Source organism: Aulonocara sp. 'chitande type north' Nkhata Bay, linkage group LG1, assembly GCF_057382095.1.
Source record: "Aulonocara sp. 'chitande type north' Nkhata Bay isolate Kocher_YH1m ecotype deep benthic linkage group LG1, A_spYH_male_GT1.1, whole genome shotgun sequence".
Lineage (NCBI taxonomy): Eukaryota > Metazoa > Chordata > Actinopteri > Cichliformes > Cichlidae > Aulonocara > Aulonocara sp. 'chitande type north' Nkhata Bay.
This window is the reverse complement of record NC_141344.1, coordinates 33422530-33441960: the sequence shown is the minus strand read 5'-3', so window position 1 is coordinate 33441960 and position 19431 is coordinate 33422530. Positions and strand designations below refer to the sequence as shown.

Here is a 19431-nt window from a genome sequence, read left to right as displayed (position 1 = left end):
ACAGGCCATTGTACTGCCTCAGAAGAGGTGCTAGTGTTGTAAGTGTGAAGACATTCATGTTATTTCTGCAAACAGCATCCTTTGAATTGAAGGTTGCCAATAATCAATTAATCATTTCATCTTGCGATTGTGCTTCTAAACATCTCACGTGATTTTATGTTTCCCACTCTTCAAAGGACACAACATCTGCTATTATTATAAAAAATAAATCCAAGTTAAGAGAAAAAATCCAGAAACTAAAAACAGAAAACTTTCTCTTCTTTCATTTTATTTCAGATGCATCAGCTGTCCTTGCTTGGAGAGATGTATATAAAGTAATTCCAAGTACTTCCACTTCTAGCAGTGGGACCAAACCAGCACTTTTACTGTGGTACTTGACTATGTCCTGCCAGTAACGCTCATCTACTTTTACAATGTTCCTTTTTTCATTAAGCATGGAGTATTGGAGTAATTTTATATGCATTAGCATTAGCTTTATTGTTAATAAAAAAATAGGCTTGGTCAAACACAGCTTTAGGTCCAAATACTTAATCCCTGCTGAGTTCACAGTTCACCTTAAAAGACAGAAAGAAAGAAGAAGAAGAAGAAAGATCATGCAGGCCCCAGAGCAATATATGTTGTATACACATCATTTATACATATCATCTTACCATTGGCTACGGGCTGTCATGCACACATTCTCGATATGATTCATTTGGAAAAGACCAAAAATAAAAGAGAAAAGGGACAGCGTGGAGCACAGCAGGCAGGGAAGAGAAAATAGGAAGAAGAGAGGAAAGGCAAAGGGAAAAAGAAGCGAGGAACATCAAAAGAAGAAGCAGACATGATGGAGCTGGCCTGGGGGAGAGCCAGTCAAACAACTCTCTCACACACAGATACACACTCATGCATACACACAAAGCCTGTGTGTCACTCATATGTCAGAGAGGAGGGCAAACCCCTGCTGGAGATTAATTACCCAGTGCCATTCACAGAGGGAATTTGGGGATTTTTTCCCCTCTTGTCCCATTTAACAGACACACACCTCTGCCTCAGGGATGCTCGACTTGGTAGGTGCAGCACTACCTAGAACCCTGCCTATACTTTTCACGATGGCTGTGGGCAAACGCTCACCATGTCTTTTTAAGTATCAATGTGAAGAGGTGAAAACAACAGGCTCAACCCTGCTGCTTTTCTCTTGTTTTTTTTTTTCTTCTTTTTTCTTCAGCTAATGTGAGGTCCATGAATAAAACTTGTTTTTTACTCAGTGAGGAGAGAAACAGGTCAAACAATAGACGTTTTTTAATACTTTGCAGTTATGCCAGAATTATTTAGTTCTTTTTTTTGTTTGATTTTTTTCATTCAGCATGACAAGAAGTTTTCAAACAGGGATTTCAGTTGTTTTGGAGATCACAGTGCTTTCAAAGTTCTTCTTGGCCAGAATCTGCCACACAGCAAGCCATAATAATGCTGTATAGAACTAGTTCAGACGCTGATTCCTACTGCCACTGTCTGTTCTGACAATACAAAGGCACATAGGGAAAGAAAAAAATGGGCATTCTAAATATCACGCTAACCTTGAATTTCAGGCCAAATAAGATCCAACTTTCATAAAATATTTCTTATCTTAAAAACCATGATTACATTTCTGCTACTTTTGTTTGTATTGGCAGCATTTAGGAATGACACTGGCATAAGGAGGTACAAAATATCACATTATAGTTTACCTACAAATATCATGTCACATTTGACCTTTGACCTTAATTTTAGATATGCTTCCCAAACAGGTTAAAAAATGATCTGACTACAAACTTCCTGAACCATGTTTAAAAAGGACAAAGAAAACTAAATGAATATATACAAAATGCTATGACTATGACTATACTGGCCAGAGAGTGAGCTGCTTTTCTGGAAGTTTGGGCTCTTGAAACTTCTTGTATTTGTCATATTACAAATTCTCCAAGGCCCCGTTATGTTTCTCAGTCTACAGGAATTCAACATTCAAATAAAGCATCAAATAAACATTTTTTAATTCTTTCCACCCCTTTCCCTGCTGAATTACACTGAGGATGAAAGTTCATATTTGTGGGATGACTTGTATTGGCAGTTTGAGCTGTAACATTGTTATCTAATAGCCTCCAAAGGCTTTCGGAGCGTTGTTTTATGAGATTTTTGTTTTGCTTTTGTCTAATAATTACAGTGGAAATGAGCTGTATCCTCTTTATGGTGATGATAGAACTATTATACAGAAATTGTACAGAAATTAAGGCTCTCTTTCAAATCCTCTTTTATTTTCTCCTCTGTTTTCATATCCGTCTTCTAGCTTTCCTCTTCTGTTTGGCGATCGTGGCTCAAGAGTTGGGAGTTCGCCTTGTAATCGGAAGGTTGCCGGTTCGAGCCCCGGCTCAGACAGTCTCGGTCGTTGTGTCCTTGGGCAAGACACTTCACCCGTTGCCTACTGGTGGTGGTCAGAGGGCCTGGTGGCGCCAGTGTCCGGCAGCCTCGCCTCTGTCAGTGCGCCCCAGGGTGGCTGTGGCTACAATGTAGCTTGCCATCACCAGTGTGTGAATGTGTGTGTGAATGGGTGGATGACTGGATATGTAAAGCGCTTTGGGGTCCTTAGGGACTAGAAAAGCGCTATATAAATACAGGCCATTTACCATTTTACCATTTAAACAAACACACTCAAGCAGGTAAAAATTTGATGTTTTGGACTTTCATGAACAGTACGAGCTGACAGGAATGAAGACACCAGGAGGGGAGAAAAAACAGCATGCCACACACACTGCACACACTGTGTAGCAGTCCCCCGGACCAAGGAAGAAATAGAGAGAGCCTCGACGGGTGCAGTAATTTTTACTTTGAGATTCATTCAGAATCTAACAGTGCGCCAGGTGCGCCAATGCACCGTGAAAACTAAACAGAAACACAAAATACATTTTCTTAGACGCTTATTACAAATATGAACTCAAATAAAGCAGAAAATACAACAAAATATCAATTAAGCAAAGAAATACAACTTAAAACATGTACCTCGCTCCGCATTCCAAGGGCTGCAAATTGTTCGTTTCGCTAGAGTCCGGTATCACGCTGCTTCACGCTTCATTGAGAGCTGCCTACTGGGAAATGTGCGCCACAAACCCGGTCTGAGCTGGAAGTGCAGCTTGCCGCTAACTAAACAACAGAGCCCTCTACTGGACACTACGCGTAGCTGTTCAGGCTTAGATCAATAAACAAAACTGGACCTTTACACTCCCACCAAATCATGTATAATAAACAACATTCTTTACATGATTTCCAGCTGTAACATATGGACATTACTACAAGAACGAACACAATTTCAAATACATCATCAATAAACTTTCGCAAATACGCCTGATGTGACAGTATTGATTGAAACATCAATTAGTTATTTTCTAATAGAACTACAAGCTTTTGAACAGGTCGCTCAACTACGTGAGGTTTGTGTGCTGTTCCCTGCTTCTTTATTAAGCCTCGATCGCCAACTTGAAGCTTGACTCTGCGGACCAAACCGTCATCTTCTTCTGGTGCTTCAACCACTCGAGCCAGTTGCCACTGATTTCTGGGAAGCATGTCTTCTTTGATAATGACTATGTCATTGACTTTAAGATTTCGACGTGGTAGGTGCCATTTCTGTCTCATAGATATGTTCAGAAGGTACTCTCTTTTCCATCTACTCCAAAACTGCTCAGTGAGATACTGGACTCTGCGCCAACGTTTCCTTGCATATAAGTCCTCTTTCACAAACTTTCCTGGTGGAGGCAGTGCAACCTTTGATTTCATCAATATGAGGTGATTTGGAGTTAGAGGTTCAGGAGATTTAGGATCATTGATTCCATCGACGCTCAGTGGTCGACCATTAACTATAAACATCGCCTCATAGAATAGAGTTCTTAGAGAGCTGTCATCCAGCCTGCCTTGGCATTGAGCAATGGTGGCATTGAGAACATTGCGGATGGTTCGAATCTGTCGTTCCCACACACCTCCGGCATGGCTAGCAGATGGGGCATTGAAGACGAACTCACACTGTTTATTGGCAAGGAATGCTTCTAAGGCATCCATGTCACATTGTTTAAGAGACTCTCTTAGCTCATTTTTGGCTCCAATAAAGTTTGTACCCTGGTCACTGTACAACTTACAAACAGCTCCACTTAAGCTGATGAAACATCTCAGAGCGTTGATGAAAGAGTCAGTAGAAAGATCCTCAAGCATCTCAATGTGGACTGCACGTGAGGAAAGACATGTAAAGAGGAGTCCGTATCTTTTATGCTCTTTGCGACCTTGTTTTGTGACAAATGGTCCAAAACAGTCCATTCCACAATACATGAAAGGATCTGAGATTTCAACTAGTTCCTTTGGAAGTTCAGACATGCGTTGTTCTTCTGGTGAACGTCTTAGTTTTCGACATTGAACACATTTGCTTATTAGTTTTGCAACTTCCTTGCTCCCACCAATCACCCAAAACCCATTTGATCTGATTTCCATGAGAGTTTGGCTTCTACCTTGATGACAAATCTGTGCATGAAAATGAGCAATGATCAACTTTGTAATGTGATGGTCTTTTGGGAGGATGATGGGGTGCTTAAGTCCCTGACAGAGTGTTGACTTCTTCAGTCTTCCTCCAACACGGAGAAGTCCTTGATCTAGCACTGGATCTACTCTAAAGAGGGGACTTGAACTCGGAAGGTTATCTCCCACCTTCAACACTTCCATCTCTTGAGAAAAGGCCTGCTGCTGAAGGAGCTTTATTATTGTGTCAGCAGCTGTTCTCCGTTCATCTACTGTTACAAAGTTTCCATACTGGGCTTTGCTGGATCTCAATCCTTTTATCCTTGCAACCACTTTAAGGAGCATTGACCAGCTTGAAAACCTTGAAAAACGGCTGAGGATATTGTCTTGTTCACTTGTTTGAGTTGTGAGAGCTTTGACTGCTTTGACTTCTGGATCCCCTACTAACAACACAGCTGAGGGGCTGGGTGCATATGAAATGTCATGTTCCCACTAGAGATGGCACGATACCACTTTTTTATGTCCGATACCGATACCGATATCATAAATTTGGATATCTGCCGATACCGATATGAATCCGATATAATGTTTTTTAAGCTTAACGCAGGAATGCTTTACAAACATTCAGAGATGGACTTACACACTTGCTTTACTTCTCTCGGGGATAACTTTGTCGGAGATGAAATGCCGGGTTGCTAGCGAAGCTCCAAATGCTATCCAGAGCACCGACAGGTCCCGCATGCCACAGCCGCTCTATCACGTGAGGCATACTGCTCAGACGTGCTAACGTTCTGAGGTGAGTTACGGCGTGTTGCAAGTTTTGTGAGGTGCTTTCGTGATATTTAATGGATCGGATTACATTTTTTATTTTTCTCCGATATCCGATCCAGTAATTTAGGTCAGTATCGGACCGATACCGATACGTAATATCGGATCGGTCCATCTCTAGTTCCCACAGAAACTTTGGACCAGACAACCAACATGTTGACATGATTTCTGATGCACTGAGCCCTCTAGAGGCGTAATCTGCAGGATTCTGAGCTGTGTCAATGTAGTGCCACTGTCTGGGATCTGTAGTTTGCCTAATTAACTGAACACGGTTGGCAACGAAGACGTGGAACCGTCGTGCCTCATTGTTAATATAGGCTAAGACTACTTGGGAGTCAGTCCAAAAGAACTCTTCATTAATGCACATCTGAAGCTCTGCTTTTAGCATGCTGCTCATTCTAGCTGATGTGACTGCGGCTGAGAGTTCTAATCGCGGGATACTTGTGACCTTGGTAGGTGCGACTCTTGCCTTAGCCATAACAAGACTACAGTGGACCTTCTCGTTGCTGAGGTACCTAATATAGGAGCATGCACCATATCCTAAATCACTAGCATCACAAAAGTGGTGCAGTTCCACCTTTACAATGTCTGTTAGTTCTGGTGGGTGGTAACATCTAGGCACTGCAACCGATTTTAGTCTTTCCAACCCATCTTTCCAGTCCTCCCACCGTGAGCGTAAGTTGTCAGGAAGGGGGTCATCCCATTCAATGCCTCTGCGACACAGTTCCTGTAGGATACCTTTGCCTCTTAAGGTGAAGGGAGCTACGAACCCTAGTGGGTCGTACAGGGATGAGATCACTGACAGTATGCTCCGGCGAGTAGGAGGTTGGTCCTTAGTGTTTATTTTGAAACTGAAAGTGTCATTTTTGATTGACCACTGGATGCCGAGCACATGGCCTTCAGCTGTTGTGTCAGGTTTGAGATCGAGCGGTTCTGTGGTGTCTGCTCTGTCTGAGGGTTCCAGCTGGGAAAGCGCATCACTTTGGTTTGAGTTGAACTTGTGCAGATGTAGACCGCCAAGTCTACAAAGTGCTTGTGTTTCGGTGATGAGTTCTTGTGCCTGTTTAACTGATGGGACACTAGTTAGACCATCGTCTACATAAAAGTTCTGTTCAACAAACTCTGAGGCCTTAGGATAGTCTGCTCTGTACTGTTGTGCCAAATATTTCAGGCCGAAATTAGCACATCCAGGGGATGAACTGGCACCGAATAGATGTACAGCCATTCTGTATTCTCTGGGTTCTTTGTCTAATTGTCCATCCTGCCACCACAGAAATCTCAGATAGTTGCGCATGTCTGGACAAACAGAGAACTGGTGGAACATTCTCTCGATATCACAGATTATGGCTACATTTTCCTTTCTGAAACGACAGAGTACCCCCACCAATGAGTTGATCATATCTGGACCTGTGAGAAGAGTGTCGTTTAATGAGACACCGAGAAATTTTGCTGAACAGTCAAAGACAACTCTTAGCTTGGCTGGTTTTTTCGGGTGATATACCCCATGGTGTGGGATGTACCATGCAGTCTTGCCTTCAGACAAAGGAGGTGCTAATTCTGCATCACCACTGCTGATAATGTCTCTCATAAAGGAACAGTAATGTTCATGATACTGTTTATCAGCCTTTAGCCTTTTCTTCAGGTGTTGCAGTCGGACTGTGGCTAACTTCTTATTGTTGGGAAGCGCTGGTGGATCATTGCCCTTGAAGGGAAGCGGCATCTCATAGTGCCCATCTGATCTTTGTTTTATTGTATCACTGAGGATTTGTATGAAGCGAACATCATCCTGTGATACATACTTATCCTCATAGTTTCTCTCATTAAAGTCAGTCTCTAGGACTTTGAGTACTTCTGTGGCTGATGGTATGGGCATTTCTTTGACTGTGATCCTGTGCACATAACTCTGGTTACCTTCTCTGTCTAGGTGAGGATTACCAGAACCAATAATACTCCATCCTAGTAGGGTTCTTTGTGCGAAAGGTTCGTTTATTTTGCCTGTGACGATCTCTAGGGGGGCTAGTGCTGATGGGCAGTCATAACCAATCAATAGACCTACTTCACAGTTCTGCAATGGCTGTAACTTGTTAGCTAAGCCTTCAAGGTGTGGCCACTGAAGTGCAGTTTCCTTGGTAGGGATATGAGACTTGTCAACTGGGATAAAGTCACGAGAGTAGACGTGTTCTATTCGGACACGAGTCTCAGAATCAAACCCACGCACCTGTAAGTTGTTGGCAAGTTTACTTGCAACGACTGTGTCGACGGAAGTCATGGTGCTAAGCTTTAACTGCACTGGTTGGGCGTCTACATTTAGTTCTGAGGCCAAATCCTCTAAAATAAAGGATGAGTCACTCTGGGTGTCAAGCAGGGCATATGTAAGTATTTCTTTCTCAGGCTCAGATGCAACTGACACAAATACTGGTACTATGCTGGATGTGGAAGATAGTTTCCTTGTTAGTACATGAGTCATAACATTATGCACTTCCTTGTTTGCACCTTCATCTGGGGATTTAGAATCCTCAGTTTTCTTTTCTTTAGGTTCATTCACTCTTTCTGTGTGTAGACAGGTGGGGTGACGCCGACCACACTTACTACAGGAGTGACGTCCTCTGCATTCTTTGGTTACATGACCCCCTCCTCAAACACCCAAAGCAGAGACGATTTTCTTGAATGAAAACTTTCTTGTCATCACTAGTTTTCGCTGCAAAAGCAGGACACTTAGCTATGCCGTGCGATTCTTCTTTGCAAAACAAACATGGGGGTTTAGGTCTAGAAGTAGATACTGGGATTGGTGGAGACTTTGGTTGGATGGTAGTACTGAGTGCCTTCGCTCTTTTAACATGCTGCTCTTCTGATGCCCTTTCGTTTATTAGGAATGGTGAGGCAACAGGATTGCAAACTACTTTAGCTTCATTTTGTATGAACTTTGTAAAGCGAGCGAAGTTGGGGTAGTCTTGGCTTTTGTCTAGCTCCTCCACCACAATGCGGCTCCATCTCTGCACTATCCACTCAGGCAGTTTTCTTAGAAGCTTGTGATTTTCCTCACAATCATTAAGGATCTCTAGGCCTTTGACTTGAGGGATAGCCTCTGCACAGCTTTGGAGAAAATCTGCCAACTCCCTCAGTGCTTTAGGATCATTGGCAGCTATTTTAGGCCATTTTGTGAGTTTAGCCCTAAAGGCTCTTTGGATAACAAATGGGCTGCCATACCTTTCCTCTAAAACGCTCCAAATGCCTGCGTATGCCTGCTCACTGTTGCGGAAGAAATATCCCTCTACTGCCTTTCGTGCTTCACCTGCAAGATAGCTCTTTAGATACAACATTTTCTCACACACAGGTAAAGGTTTGTCACCAATTAGTGCCATAAAGGATACCTTCCAATCCATAAACTTTAGGGGGTCGCCACTAAAGATGGTGGGCTCAGGTACAGGAAGCCTGTTTAGGGTAAGAGAGCTGGCGAGGGCTTGAACTAAGCTAAGTTCTTCACGTTCTGGAGTAGTATTGTGAGGTCTAAATGTTGGTGCTTGTGGATTTAAAGAGAGCCGTGGTGCGCTGTTGGGGAGATTTGCGGAATTTTCTAAGTTGTAGCAGGACACTTGATCATGGCTTTCAATGTCATTTTGAGCGCTAAGGGCTCTTACTCGTGCAGCTGCTACTTTCACTTCGCTGTCTGCCTTTAACTGTTGAAGTTTAGTCTTTTCCTCCTCCAACTTTGCCTTTGTTTCCACTTCCTTTATTTTCCACTCATTTTCCATTTGGCTGATCTTGGTTTCCTGTGCCAATATTTCTTGTGTGGCCTTTGCTTGTTCCACTTTGGCTGCAAGTTCAGCTTCTGCTTCCACCTCACGACTGCCAGTAGAATCTGCCTTTGAGCGTGCAACTGAACCCTCTGGGAACGACGTTTCAGTTTTTGTATCACCAAACACAGAACCATAGTCCCTTAACATCACTCGTACTCTTTCCTTTTCAAGGCGATCGTTAAAGAGCTGATCGATATTTTCCTGTCGTTTAGCAACAACTTCACAAATGTCAGTTGTAAGCACTGCACAAGCATCCATTCGCTTAACAATGTCGGGCGTCATGGATTGGCTGCGGCGAATGGGTTCATAATGCTGTTGTACTACAGCGTGCTTGTCTCTTATGTCATGACTGGCATTGTTTAGCTCTTCAGGTGAGCAGAAAGTTTTCAGCTTTGTTCTGATTTCTTTAGCTGCCTTCTTCCAAGTGTCATAAGCTTTGTTAAATGCCTTCTCATTTTTCTTTGCCTCATATTCCTGCATTTCTTTACCCTTTTCAGTTAAATGCCTTTCACGATTGCTGGATCTTACTCCTTGTTGCTCTGAGTCGTCGGCTTCTTCAGCAGCGTTCAACATTTTGTTACTGTAATGTGTATGTTGCTCTATGCGATAACGTCTGGACTTAAACTTACGTGAGTGTTACTTTTGGAAACAATGCTCACATCAGACGTTTACATCACATAAATAAACAGATTAGCACCCACATATTAGACAAAATGTAACTGTAAATACCGCTGATATACGTTACTTTCAAGAAGAATAAACCCATACAATTTAAAGATTGTAATTACTCAGTGCAATGCAGTATACCTTTAAGGCTGTAACCACAAAAATATTTAAGGCAAGTAATTCTGAATTAGAGTGCAGAGTCCTGTTATCAGCAAAGTCCTTAATGGGCATAATACCTGCACCTTCGTAAAGTGACCATCAGAGTTCAAAGGGGAGGTAGGCAACGAAGCAAAGATGATCTTGACTGGTGTAGAAATCTCTCACAGCTGACACACGGACCCAGCTCCTGGCACGGGCTGCACTCATCTGGCATGGGAGCTAGCAAGTAGCCTTCACTCAGCGATCGAGTTTTCACTGTAGCAGTCCCCCGGACCAAGGAAGAAATAGAGAGAGCCTCGACGGGTGCAGTAATTTTTACTTTGAGATTCATTCAGAATCTAACAGTGCGCCAGGTGCGCCAATGCACCATGAAAACTAAACAGAAACACAAAATACATTTTCTTAGACGCTTATTACAAATATGAACTCAAATAAAGCAGAAAATACAACAAAATATCAATTAAGCAAAGAAATACAACTTAAAACATGTACCTCGCTCCGCATTCCAAGGGCTGCAAATTGTTCGTTTCGCTAGAGTCCGGTATCACGCTGCTTCACGCTTCATTGAGAGCTGCCTACTGGGAAATGTGCGCCACAAACCCGGTCTGAGCTGGAAGTGCAGCTTGCCGCTAACTAAACAACAGAGCCCTCTACTGGACACTACGCGTAGCTGTTCAGGCTTAGATCAATAAACAAAACTGGACCTTTACACACTGACCTTGGTAAACACTGACTCCCCTTCAACCTTAGGTCACATAACATTGGAGCAGCACCATATCACATCCCCTTCATCCTCCTCCTCTCTTCTCCCCTTATCGTTTGAAGTTCACACCTTCTCTCTCTACAGCGGAGAATCATTTACAGGCAGTACTAAAACTGTCAGCCCATAACTCTACACAATGGAGGTGGCTCAAGGCCAACCGTGTGTCTTGGTGTGAACAATATGTGGTTATAGCTTATAAGGTAGGTAGCAGTAAGGATATGAGTCAGACCCAGTTCAGTACAATGGTGCTTTGTGAGCATGTCAGACAGGAATGTGTATGATGAGAAAGGATGAGCCATGCCAGAAGCTGTTCAGTGTTGGTGAACTTCGATCGCATAACTCTGTTTTTTCCTCTTTGTTGTTTTTTGTGTGTGCCTTCATCCAATTTTCTCCGCTTTTCTTCTTGAACTTTCCTTGTTACTTTTGAATTAACACTTCTCATTTTCCTGTTTCTCTCTTCACTTTGATTCCCGTCTTCCACCAGCAAGAAGGAATGTGACCTGTGGAGAACTGAAGCGATATGTTGCAGTATGATATTACAGCTTTGGCATACCCTCACAAGGGCATGGAAGGGTGCAGGGACCTGCTGTGTTTAAGACAACATGAGAGCATGTTTCATCAAAGTATAAAAAATCCCCCCAAATCCCAAATCTGCCCTTTCTTCCAGCAAACAAAGCTCCTACTGAAGTTAAAAAAGGAAACACAAATAACGACAGTAAACAACAGGTTTAGTTTTTAGCAGTTCTGTGAGTTATTTGTCTGTATACTTCATAGAATCTTAAGATATCGATGCTTGTATGTCTGAACAAATAAATACAAAAGCACTTGAATAATAACTATTCCACCAATACTTGCCTACCAGATTTTAACGACTCTTAAAATCCAAACTAGCAGCATTTGTGAATGCCGACTCGTCTGACTTGATCCTTACTTGAGTGCTCAATTACCTGCTAAGTCAGCAGGGGTAGATTTCTAACTGGTTTGTTAGAGCTCACTGGGATGTACTTGATTGGCAATCCTGTAAGCTGTGCAATTAGTACACTTTATTCTGATTGAATCAGTGTGATATCTGATATCCACTGAAGCAGAGTGTCAGTTTTTATGCCATGGCTTCGAAGCAGTGAGCTGGATTTTTTTCCTGTTGTTGTCTGCTCTGACTAGGAGACACCTTAAGAAGATAAGAAAGGCTGCAGATACATGGCATCCAGGGATATGCTAATATGACATAGTAAGAAAGGGTTAAAAAAAAGGGCCCCTTTCCTAAATCACGGGCATGCAGTTGTATTGGCTCTACTTTCAGTTAAATTCTTAGGTTATCTTTGCTAAATTTCACTTAAGATATAAACACTTTATAATTGCAGTACTGTGCAAAAAGGTTTGGTAGTAAGAGTAAAAATATGATATGGTTCTTTTATGGACCGATCCACCAGGGCCTCGCTTCTGGCTGCCTCCCAATAAACATTGCACCCGACCCCTACGGCGGCTTCTGCGGGTGTTGGGCCCACAGGAGGATGGACTGATGTCCCTTTTTCAGGCTGTGCCCGGCCGGGCTCCATGGACTAAGGTCTGGCCACCAGACACTTGCCCTCGGGCACCATCCCTGGGCCTGGCTCCAGGGCGTGGTCCTGGTAACCCTATCACAGGCAGGGTGAACCGTTCCCTTCATCATATACTCATAGGGGGTCTTTCGAATTGCTCTTTGTCTGGTCCCGCACCCAGGACCGGTTAGCCATGGCTGACCCTACCGACATAGCCCCTGGGATCCCTAGGACACACAAACCCTCCACCATGTTAATGTAGTGATTTTTTCTCCCGAATGAGTGGAAGAAGATGGATGGATGGATTTTTTTCTTCTTTTTCAAATTATGCACTGACTATTTATTTATCAGTTTTCCAGGAAAGAAAATAAGCATGGGGCAGCCTGCAGCACCATGCAGTTTTATTAAAAACTTTTAAAATGGGATTTGGTCCAGACCTTCATTCATGCATATTGCCATACATGTTTTAGTTTTGTTAATATTTTTGTAGGCAGCCAGATCTTCAGGCTCAACACCTGCAAACCAAACTATACCAGAGACTGACGCAGGTGTGCATACACTTCTGTTATTATATTTACCATGATGTTTATGTGCCAGTGGGTTGTATAATTCCAGTTCACCTCCATATTTTCATAGGTGGGTCTCAACCTAGATGTCACCTCTTGTAAAACATGAGAGCAAAAATGATGTCAGCGTGTACCAACTTGAAACTGGTGCTTTGAAAAACCCAGACTGTGAAAGACATTAACAGGCTTGCTGGTGAAAAAACAATTCACACCATTGATTCAGTGGGAGTGTTTGATTACTGTGCAGCTTAAACAAACAAGCGACAGGTTTTCCACCTTTCAGTGACCTTCGCTCAGGTGGCTGTTTTTGTCCTACTAAACGAACACTTTATGTTAGGACTTTGAAAGGCATTGTCACTCAAAGCCCCCATTGTATCAGTAACTACTCAAATCGACTCTCCACGGATCTCCACAACTTGACTCGGATTGACTGGTTTTCCACTACAATCCAGTAGTACCTAACTGTGTGGTTGTCGTCATAGAAGCGCGTCATAGTGTCCTGTTATGTAATTAATATGCGACACAAAAACTACAAAAAAGGTGGACATCGAAGCAAGAATATACCTGCTGCTCAGTCTGTGCTTTTCGTTGGACTCTGGGATCCCAACTGTGTTTTTTCTAGCCATTTTCCTTGTTAAAGAAATTGAAGTTGTAACTTTTGTGAACAAGACACTCTCATGAATCACTGAGTGACACTACTGACCAGCCAATCGGCGGCATGCAGTCTGATAATGGCACATTTTAGGACCTGCTCGGATTGTTTGGAACCCCAGGCGAGCAGGTACTAAAAAAGTACCTCGTACCAGGTACTATGACCTAATGGAAAATCCTGGCGAACCATCCTGAGTCGATCCGAATAGGTACTTATGGAAAAAGGGCTTAAGTCCTGGATGACTGCATTTGGGGTACAAAATGTGTTTACATATGTAAACAGAGGAATGTGTAACACCCCTTTCAATAGTTGAGATACAGATTTTAATGTTTAAATGGTTACTGTTAGATTCGACTGCTAGACAAAAGTGGATGACTATTAAAAACGCTCAGAGAACTTGGTTTGATGAACTTGAATTCATTTGTATTTTTTCCAACACAACCTATCAGTCTCAACATGAAAAATCAGTTACATATATAAGAAAAAACAATAGCAGTACATGAAAGGGAAAATGGGCCCAAATCATGGAAAACAATAAACAAAATACACCTGGGGAAATTGACTTAACCTCTCTAGTGTCAGCCCACACCTTTAAGTGAGAGTCATAAATAAAATCTCTCTTTGTGGAATGTGCAAAGGCACAATGAAGTGCAATTCTGTCCTACCACTTAAGTAGAATTGGAAGTTCAAGGCTCGTCTAAAGAATTTAATTTCCTTCTTAGACCAATCATCTCAACTAATCCTGGAGGGGTGGCTTGCCATTTTTGGCCTGGGTCATCAATGAATCATACATCCAAAAACCTGACCAAAGTAAACAACAAAACAGGCACTTCTGAAGCCAGTGTGTCATTGTACCACAACCAAAAGAATGACACCAATAACAAAACTCTTGTCCAATTAACAACAGTTGCCTGACAATTTGTTTCCTCAGCAAAATCTGACTAAAGAAGGCAACCACATTTCTCACTTGGAAGAATGACTTTTTTCTCTTCCCTTCCTGATCTACGTAGTTACTTTGCAGTGAATGGGAGGAGACTCTGATCCCACCCTGTATACTTCACAGACAATCTGAACATCATAGACACTTGCTTTTTAATTATTTCTCATCACAATAATTTTACTTAATAAAACTTGATAATGAACACAACATTTCAACTTCACTCATAATACACTGCAACCCTTAGTAACTCTCTAGGATTACCCATGCCATATAAAAGAAAAGTAAAATTTTATTAAAATAGCACCTTTTAAAATAAAAATTGCAAAGCGCTTCACAACAGAAATACTAAAAACATAAAGACCAAAAGTAAGCAAGTTTGAAATGATTCATTTTTAGCGGCTTTAAAACAAATCATTGAGTCCACAGATCTTAAGATCAGAGGTGGAGAAGTCCAGATTCCAGGGGCCACTCTTGCAAAAGCTCTGTCCCGTAGTTGTCAACCTGTCAACCCACAGGCAGTAGGCCCTGATCCCTGATGAGATCTGCTGGGGATGTATGGATGTAAAAGTTCACTGATGCATGGTGGTGCTCCCAAAGTCAAAACCAGAATCTTGATTTGGACTTGTGGAAGCCGTCTTGTGTCATCTGAATACTTAGAAGATCTTGTCAGAAACCTTACAGCAGCAGTTCTGAACACTGCTGATGTTCCAAAGAACAAGCAAATAATGAATTACAACACTCAAGATTGTGATGAAATAAATGTATGAATAACAATTTCCAATTCAGAGTATGAAACTGGAAGTCAGCTTGCCAATATTACTCTTAAAGCAAGAACGAACCAGAGATTTAACATAAGGATCCAATGTGAAAGCAGAGTCAAACTTTATCGGTAACACTTTATAATAAGTGCACACTATTAAGCATTAGTTAATCATCTGTTAAGCATTAGTTAATGGTTACTTAATTCTCTCTACAGCATCTACAAAGTATTTCTCCTAATCAGTTAATAGTTTTAAAGCACTGCTTTAAACATTTTATTCATGATGAATAAGCTAATGTACAACACTTTTTTATTAATTATGTTTTCATGTTCTAAAACGCATTGATTAATCATTTATAAACACTACTCTGCATCAGTTACAAACCAGTCATTTCAGGATGTTCAATGGTATACAAAATCATTGGTAAAAGGTAAATAGATGGTTAACATACCCTATATAATACTATAAACTCTACATGTACTACACATAGTAGTTTCATATTAGATGTTTTATAAACACTGAATATCAGGGTTACATCAGTCAGCTGCTATAGCTTAACAGATGTCTTACAATACATTTATAACTGTCACTTAAAGGCTGCCAATGCTGTAACTCTATGCTGTAACTCACTATCGACCAACTTCTTTTTCGATAGAGTATCTATAAATACTCATAGATACCTTAATAAACTTATTTAGGAAGTTACAAACCATTTGCTACTTGTTAGTAAAGTATCTTGAGTGAGCCCATCTAAAGTATATACCTTAAAATCTAATTAATACATGTGGAAGTATTTAAAATACATTGTAACAAAAAATAAATCACAACACACAGGGTAGATCCAGAACGCACTGTATTTTTAAGATGCCAATCACAGAAATATCAGAACAATGCTGACAGATTGGACACACAAATGTTGATACAAAAATAAAAAGTGTCATAAACTATCAGCCAATATTTGAGGTAATACAGAACACGGCTGGATGCAAACTATATGACCTGTAGCTCTTTACATAAACTTTTCAAATAACATTTTTGAAAAGAAAAAAAAAATAGCAGTAGCAACATTAACTTTTAGAATTATCTGTATTTTTTGGAAATGTCATATATCAGTCACCCCAATGTACCATTTTTGCGCTTTTTTGCGAGCCACTCGTTCCACTCAATAACTGTAAGGTGTTCTGACAGTAGTCTATCATTTCTGTTACCCCTGAGTCTCCAGATTTGCTAATTAATAAAAAGTGTTTTACATTAGCTTATTCATCATGAATAAAGTGTTTAAAGCAGTGCTTGAAAACTATTAACTGATTATGAGAAATACTTTGTAGATGCTGTAGAGAGAATTAAGTAAGCATTAACTAATGCTTAACAGATGATTAACTAATGCTTAATAGTGTGCACTTATTATAAAGTGTTACCAATTTATCCCAAGGTTCCTGATAGAAGATTTAGCAACACCTGCAAGGGAACTTCAAGTTTCCATTACCTTTGTCATAAATGTGTCTGGGGCACAAAAGACTTTTGTTTTCCTTATAATTAACTTGAGGAAACAAAAAATTCACACCTAAGCAAGATCTGTATGGAAAAAGTTCATCTTGTTCTTGGTATAGTGCCTGTTTTTGTTGAAGATAAATTAGTTTACTACTTAATTTTGACTTTCTGGCTTGGTCAGAAATCCAAAGTAGTCCAGTTGTTGATTCTTTATACTTAGAGCACTGAGGTCGCACAAAACAAGAAAGGAAAAGAGAACCAAACTTCAAGGCAAAAGCCTGTATTTAACTTTTTCTTAACACAAGAACTTATCTTTAAAACCACATATGGGAAAGTTCTTTATTTCCCTATTTGTACTGTGTCATTCCCAGAGACACACACTGCACACACACATGTACACTTCACACAGGCATTAAGCTGAGGATTTATTGTGATGATGTTGCTAGAAGAATTTACAAGAAAATGCTTTCTGCTCTGTAATCCATGGAATCTTTGGACACATCCTCCACCTCCTGCTATAATTCTCATTCCAGCATCTGAAGTCATACACTGTACTTAGCTCAGTGTACCATTAGTGTAAAGCAGTACACACTTTGATGAAGATTGCTTCGCACAGTATGTTAAACCTAATTGTGTCTGTGTGCGAGTTTTTTAATGACAAAATGCTCTTTCTTCATCTATAGTTTCTGTTAAAATACTAAAATAAAATTACAATATTTTAGTCACCTTTCATACGTTTGAACTAACAATCAACTAACATGGTCACCAAGTGTACTGTTTGATGAAAAGAGGCAAAACAGAAAGTTAGAAAAAACACAATGGAAAACTACATTTCATAGTAAGACAGGAAGTGTCACGGTTCTGGGTCGGTTCAACCCAGCATTTTGAGTTCTCTTGTTTTGGTTTATTTGAATGATCGTTTTTTTGTTCTCTGGTGCTTTGTTGATTATTATTATTATTATTTATCTATTGTTTCTGTGATTCTGGTTTTGGTTTTTACTCTCAGGTTTTGTGTTCTCATGTTTGGTGTGGGTTTTGATCTGTGTCCAGTCTGCGTCTTTGTGTAGTGATTTCTTGTTTCCTGTTTTATTGTGAAGGTCTGCGTCTCATGTGAGTGTATTCAGTTTTACCTCCCTTGTCTCGTCTCGTTAATTACTCCAGCTGTGTCCCCCACCTGTGTGTAATCTCCCTGTGTTTCTCTGAGTGTATTTAAGTCGTGTCTTCTGTTGTAGTAGTCGCTGGTCCGTCTGTGTATCTACCATGTTCCAGTCGTGTGTTCTCCCTGCTGTCCGTCGTCATTTACCTCTGCCCATCCTCCTTCATGTTCGTGTTCTAATTCGTGTTTAGTTGTTCTCAGTTTAGGTAGTCTGCAGTCCCGTTTGCCGTTTTTCTATTTGTGTTTTGTGTTCAATAAACCACCTTCACACCTTTACAAGTGCCTGCGATTGGATCCTCCTTTATCATCTTCACACGTCTCACTCCACTTGCACACAAACACACACATGCACACGCACATACATGTAATTTGTTAGTATATCTGTTAGTATACTTGTTAGTATGTTAATTCAATCATTTTCAGGTATATAAATTTTTGGGGCAAAAGTTAATATTTTCATATATAATCTTCACATATAAGTCAAACATCAGAAGTCTACAATCATAGTTTGTTTGTTTAACCTGACCTCTTCTTTTGACTCTGATTTTTAATTCTTAAAAGCAGACAACACATGGAGTGTTATGTGGCCCCCCAACCTGAGGCTCAACTGTTTCTATTTGTAGCACAAATGAAGACACAAACAATTTGTGCTGTGAGCTGTGTTTCTTGTTTGAGCGCAACCATTTGAAACAAGGTCATGTTTCATGTTTTTGTTTCTGCAGATTATGAGCGCCACAACAGAGAACTTTGTGGGCTTTATTAAAAATGCACAGTATGCACTGATGTGCTCTGCAAACACACACACACACACACACACACACACACACACACACACACACACACACACACACACACACACACACGCAATGTTCAGGTAAAGCTTGATGAAGAGGAATTTGAGGAACTTGTCCAGTAAACAGTAATCATCCAGTAAACATCCAAATCAAACAGATATCATCATGTAGTGGTCATTACATGAATTATTTATTATTTATTTGATTACATGACCTATTGTCCAGCTTGGTGCTGCTTCAGCATAATGATTGTAAGTTTGGTTATTAGTCAGATCCAGTAAAAATTCTATATTTAAAGAATTCTGTCAAACCTCAAAAAATAAAGCACATTTTATATATTTTTAAAAAGCTTTTCTGTCAGTTTAGGTGGCTTAATAACTCTGCTGTAAATTTAACATGATGTTTTTTTTCTTTCGAAGGATAAAAGAATGAGCTCAAACCTTTTAAATGAACTATATAGCTAAGAGCAGTATAATCTCTGCATTTTCTTATATTCTTTCTTTGTTTCTTATATACTTCTAAGTCTCTGTTGGTATTGGTATGACAGCAGTCATCTTGCATTTCCCTTTGTGTGGGAAATAGTTTGTGCTTCTTCTCCCTTTTATTGTTGTGATTTGAGCTCCACCTTGTGGTGACAGGTTTTATTTAAAAGGGATTTATAAAAGATCTAGCCCCTCTCAATTTGTCCATTAGTCCAAATAGAAAATTTTATCCTTTCATTGATAAATATGTATAAGTCAGTGTCTGAAATCTTTTAACTTGAATTCATCTTCATTTGGCACGGACACTACAGAGGGTAGAGTAAGGACTG

The 19431-nt window shown here is 40.6% G+C and overlaps 1 protein-coding gene and 1 long non-coding RNA gene across 2 annotated transcripts; both read right to left on the bottom strand.

Moving 5' to 3' along the window:
• Positions 1-2819: 2819 nt before the first annotated feature.
• LOC147339409 (uncharacterized) lies at positions 2820-4319 on the bottom strand. The gene is made up of 2 exons (XR_015130263.1): positions 3013-4319; positions 2820-2895 (listed from the first exon to the last, which is right to left on the bottom strand). It is a non-coding gene; the product is annotated as an uncharacterized LOC147339409 (long non-coding RNA).
• Positions 4320-4454: 135 nt separating this feature from the next.
• Positions 4455-9249, bottom strand: LOC147339408 (uncharacterized). Its single transcript, XM_086288874.1, has 3 exons — positions 8709-9249; positions 5427-8629; positions 4455-4515 (listed from the first exon to the last, which is right to left on the bottom strand). Exons 2-3 carry the CDS (start codon positions 7802-7804, stop codon positions 4455-4457), a joined length of 2439 nt encoding a protein of 812 aa, XP_086145000.1. The 5' UTR covers positions 7805-8629; positions 8709-9249.
• Between the last annotated feature and the right edge of the window lie 10182 nt (positions 9250-19431).

What these genes read in the sequence shown, in the direction of transcription:
- LOC147339408 (XM_086288874.1), bottom strand. Translation starts at nt 7,804, where the DNA reads ATGACTCATGTACTAACAAGGAAACTATCTTCCACATCCAGCATAGTA. An exon ending in CGATCCGATATTACGTATCG is followed by an intron (nt 4,516 to 5,426) that starts GTATCGGTCCGA and finishes TTTCATGCACAG; the next exon opens with ATTTGTCATCAAGGTAGAAG.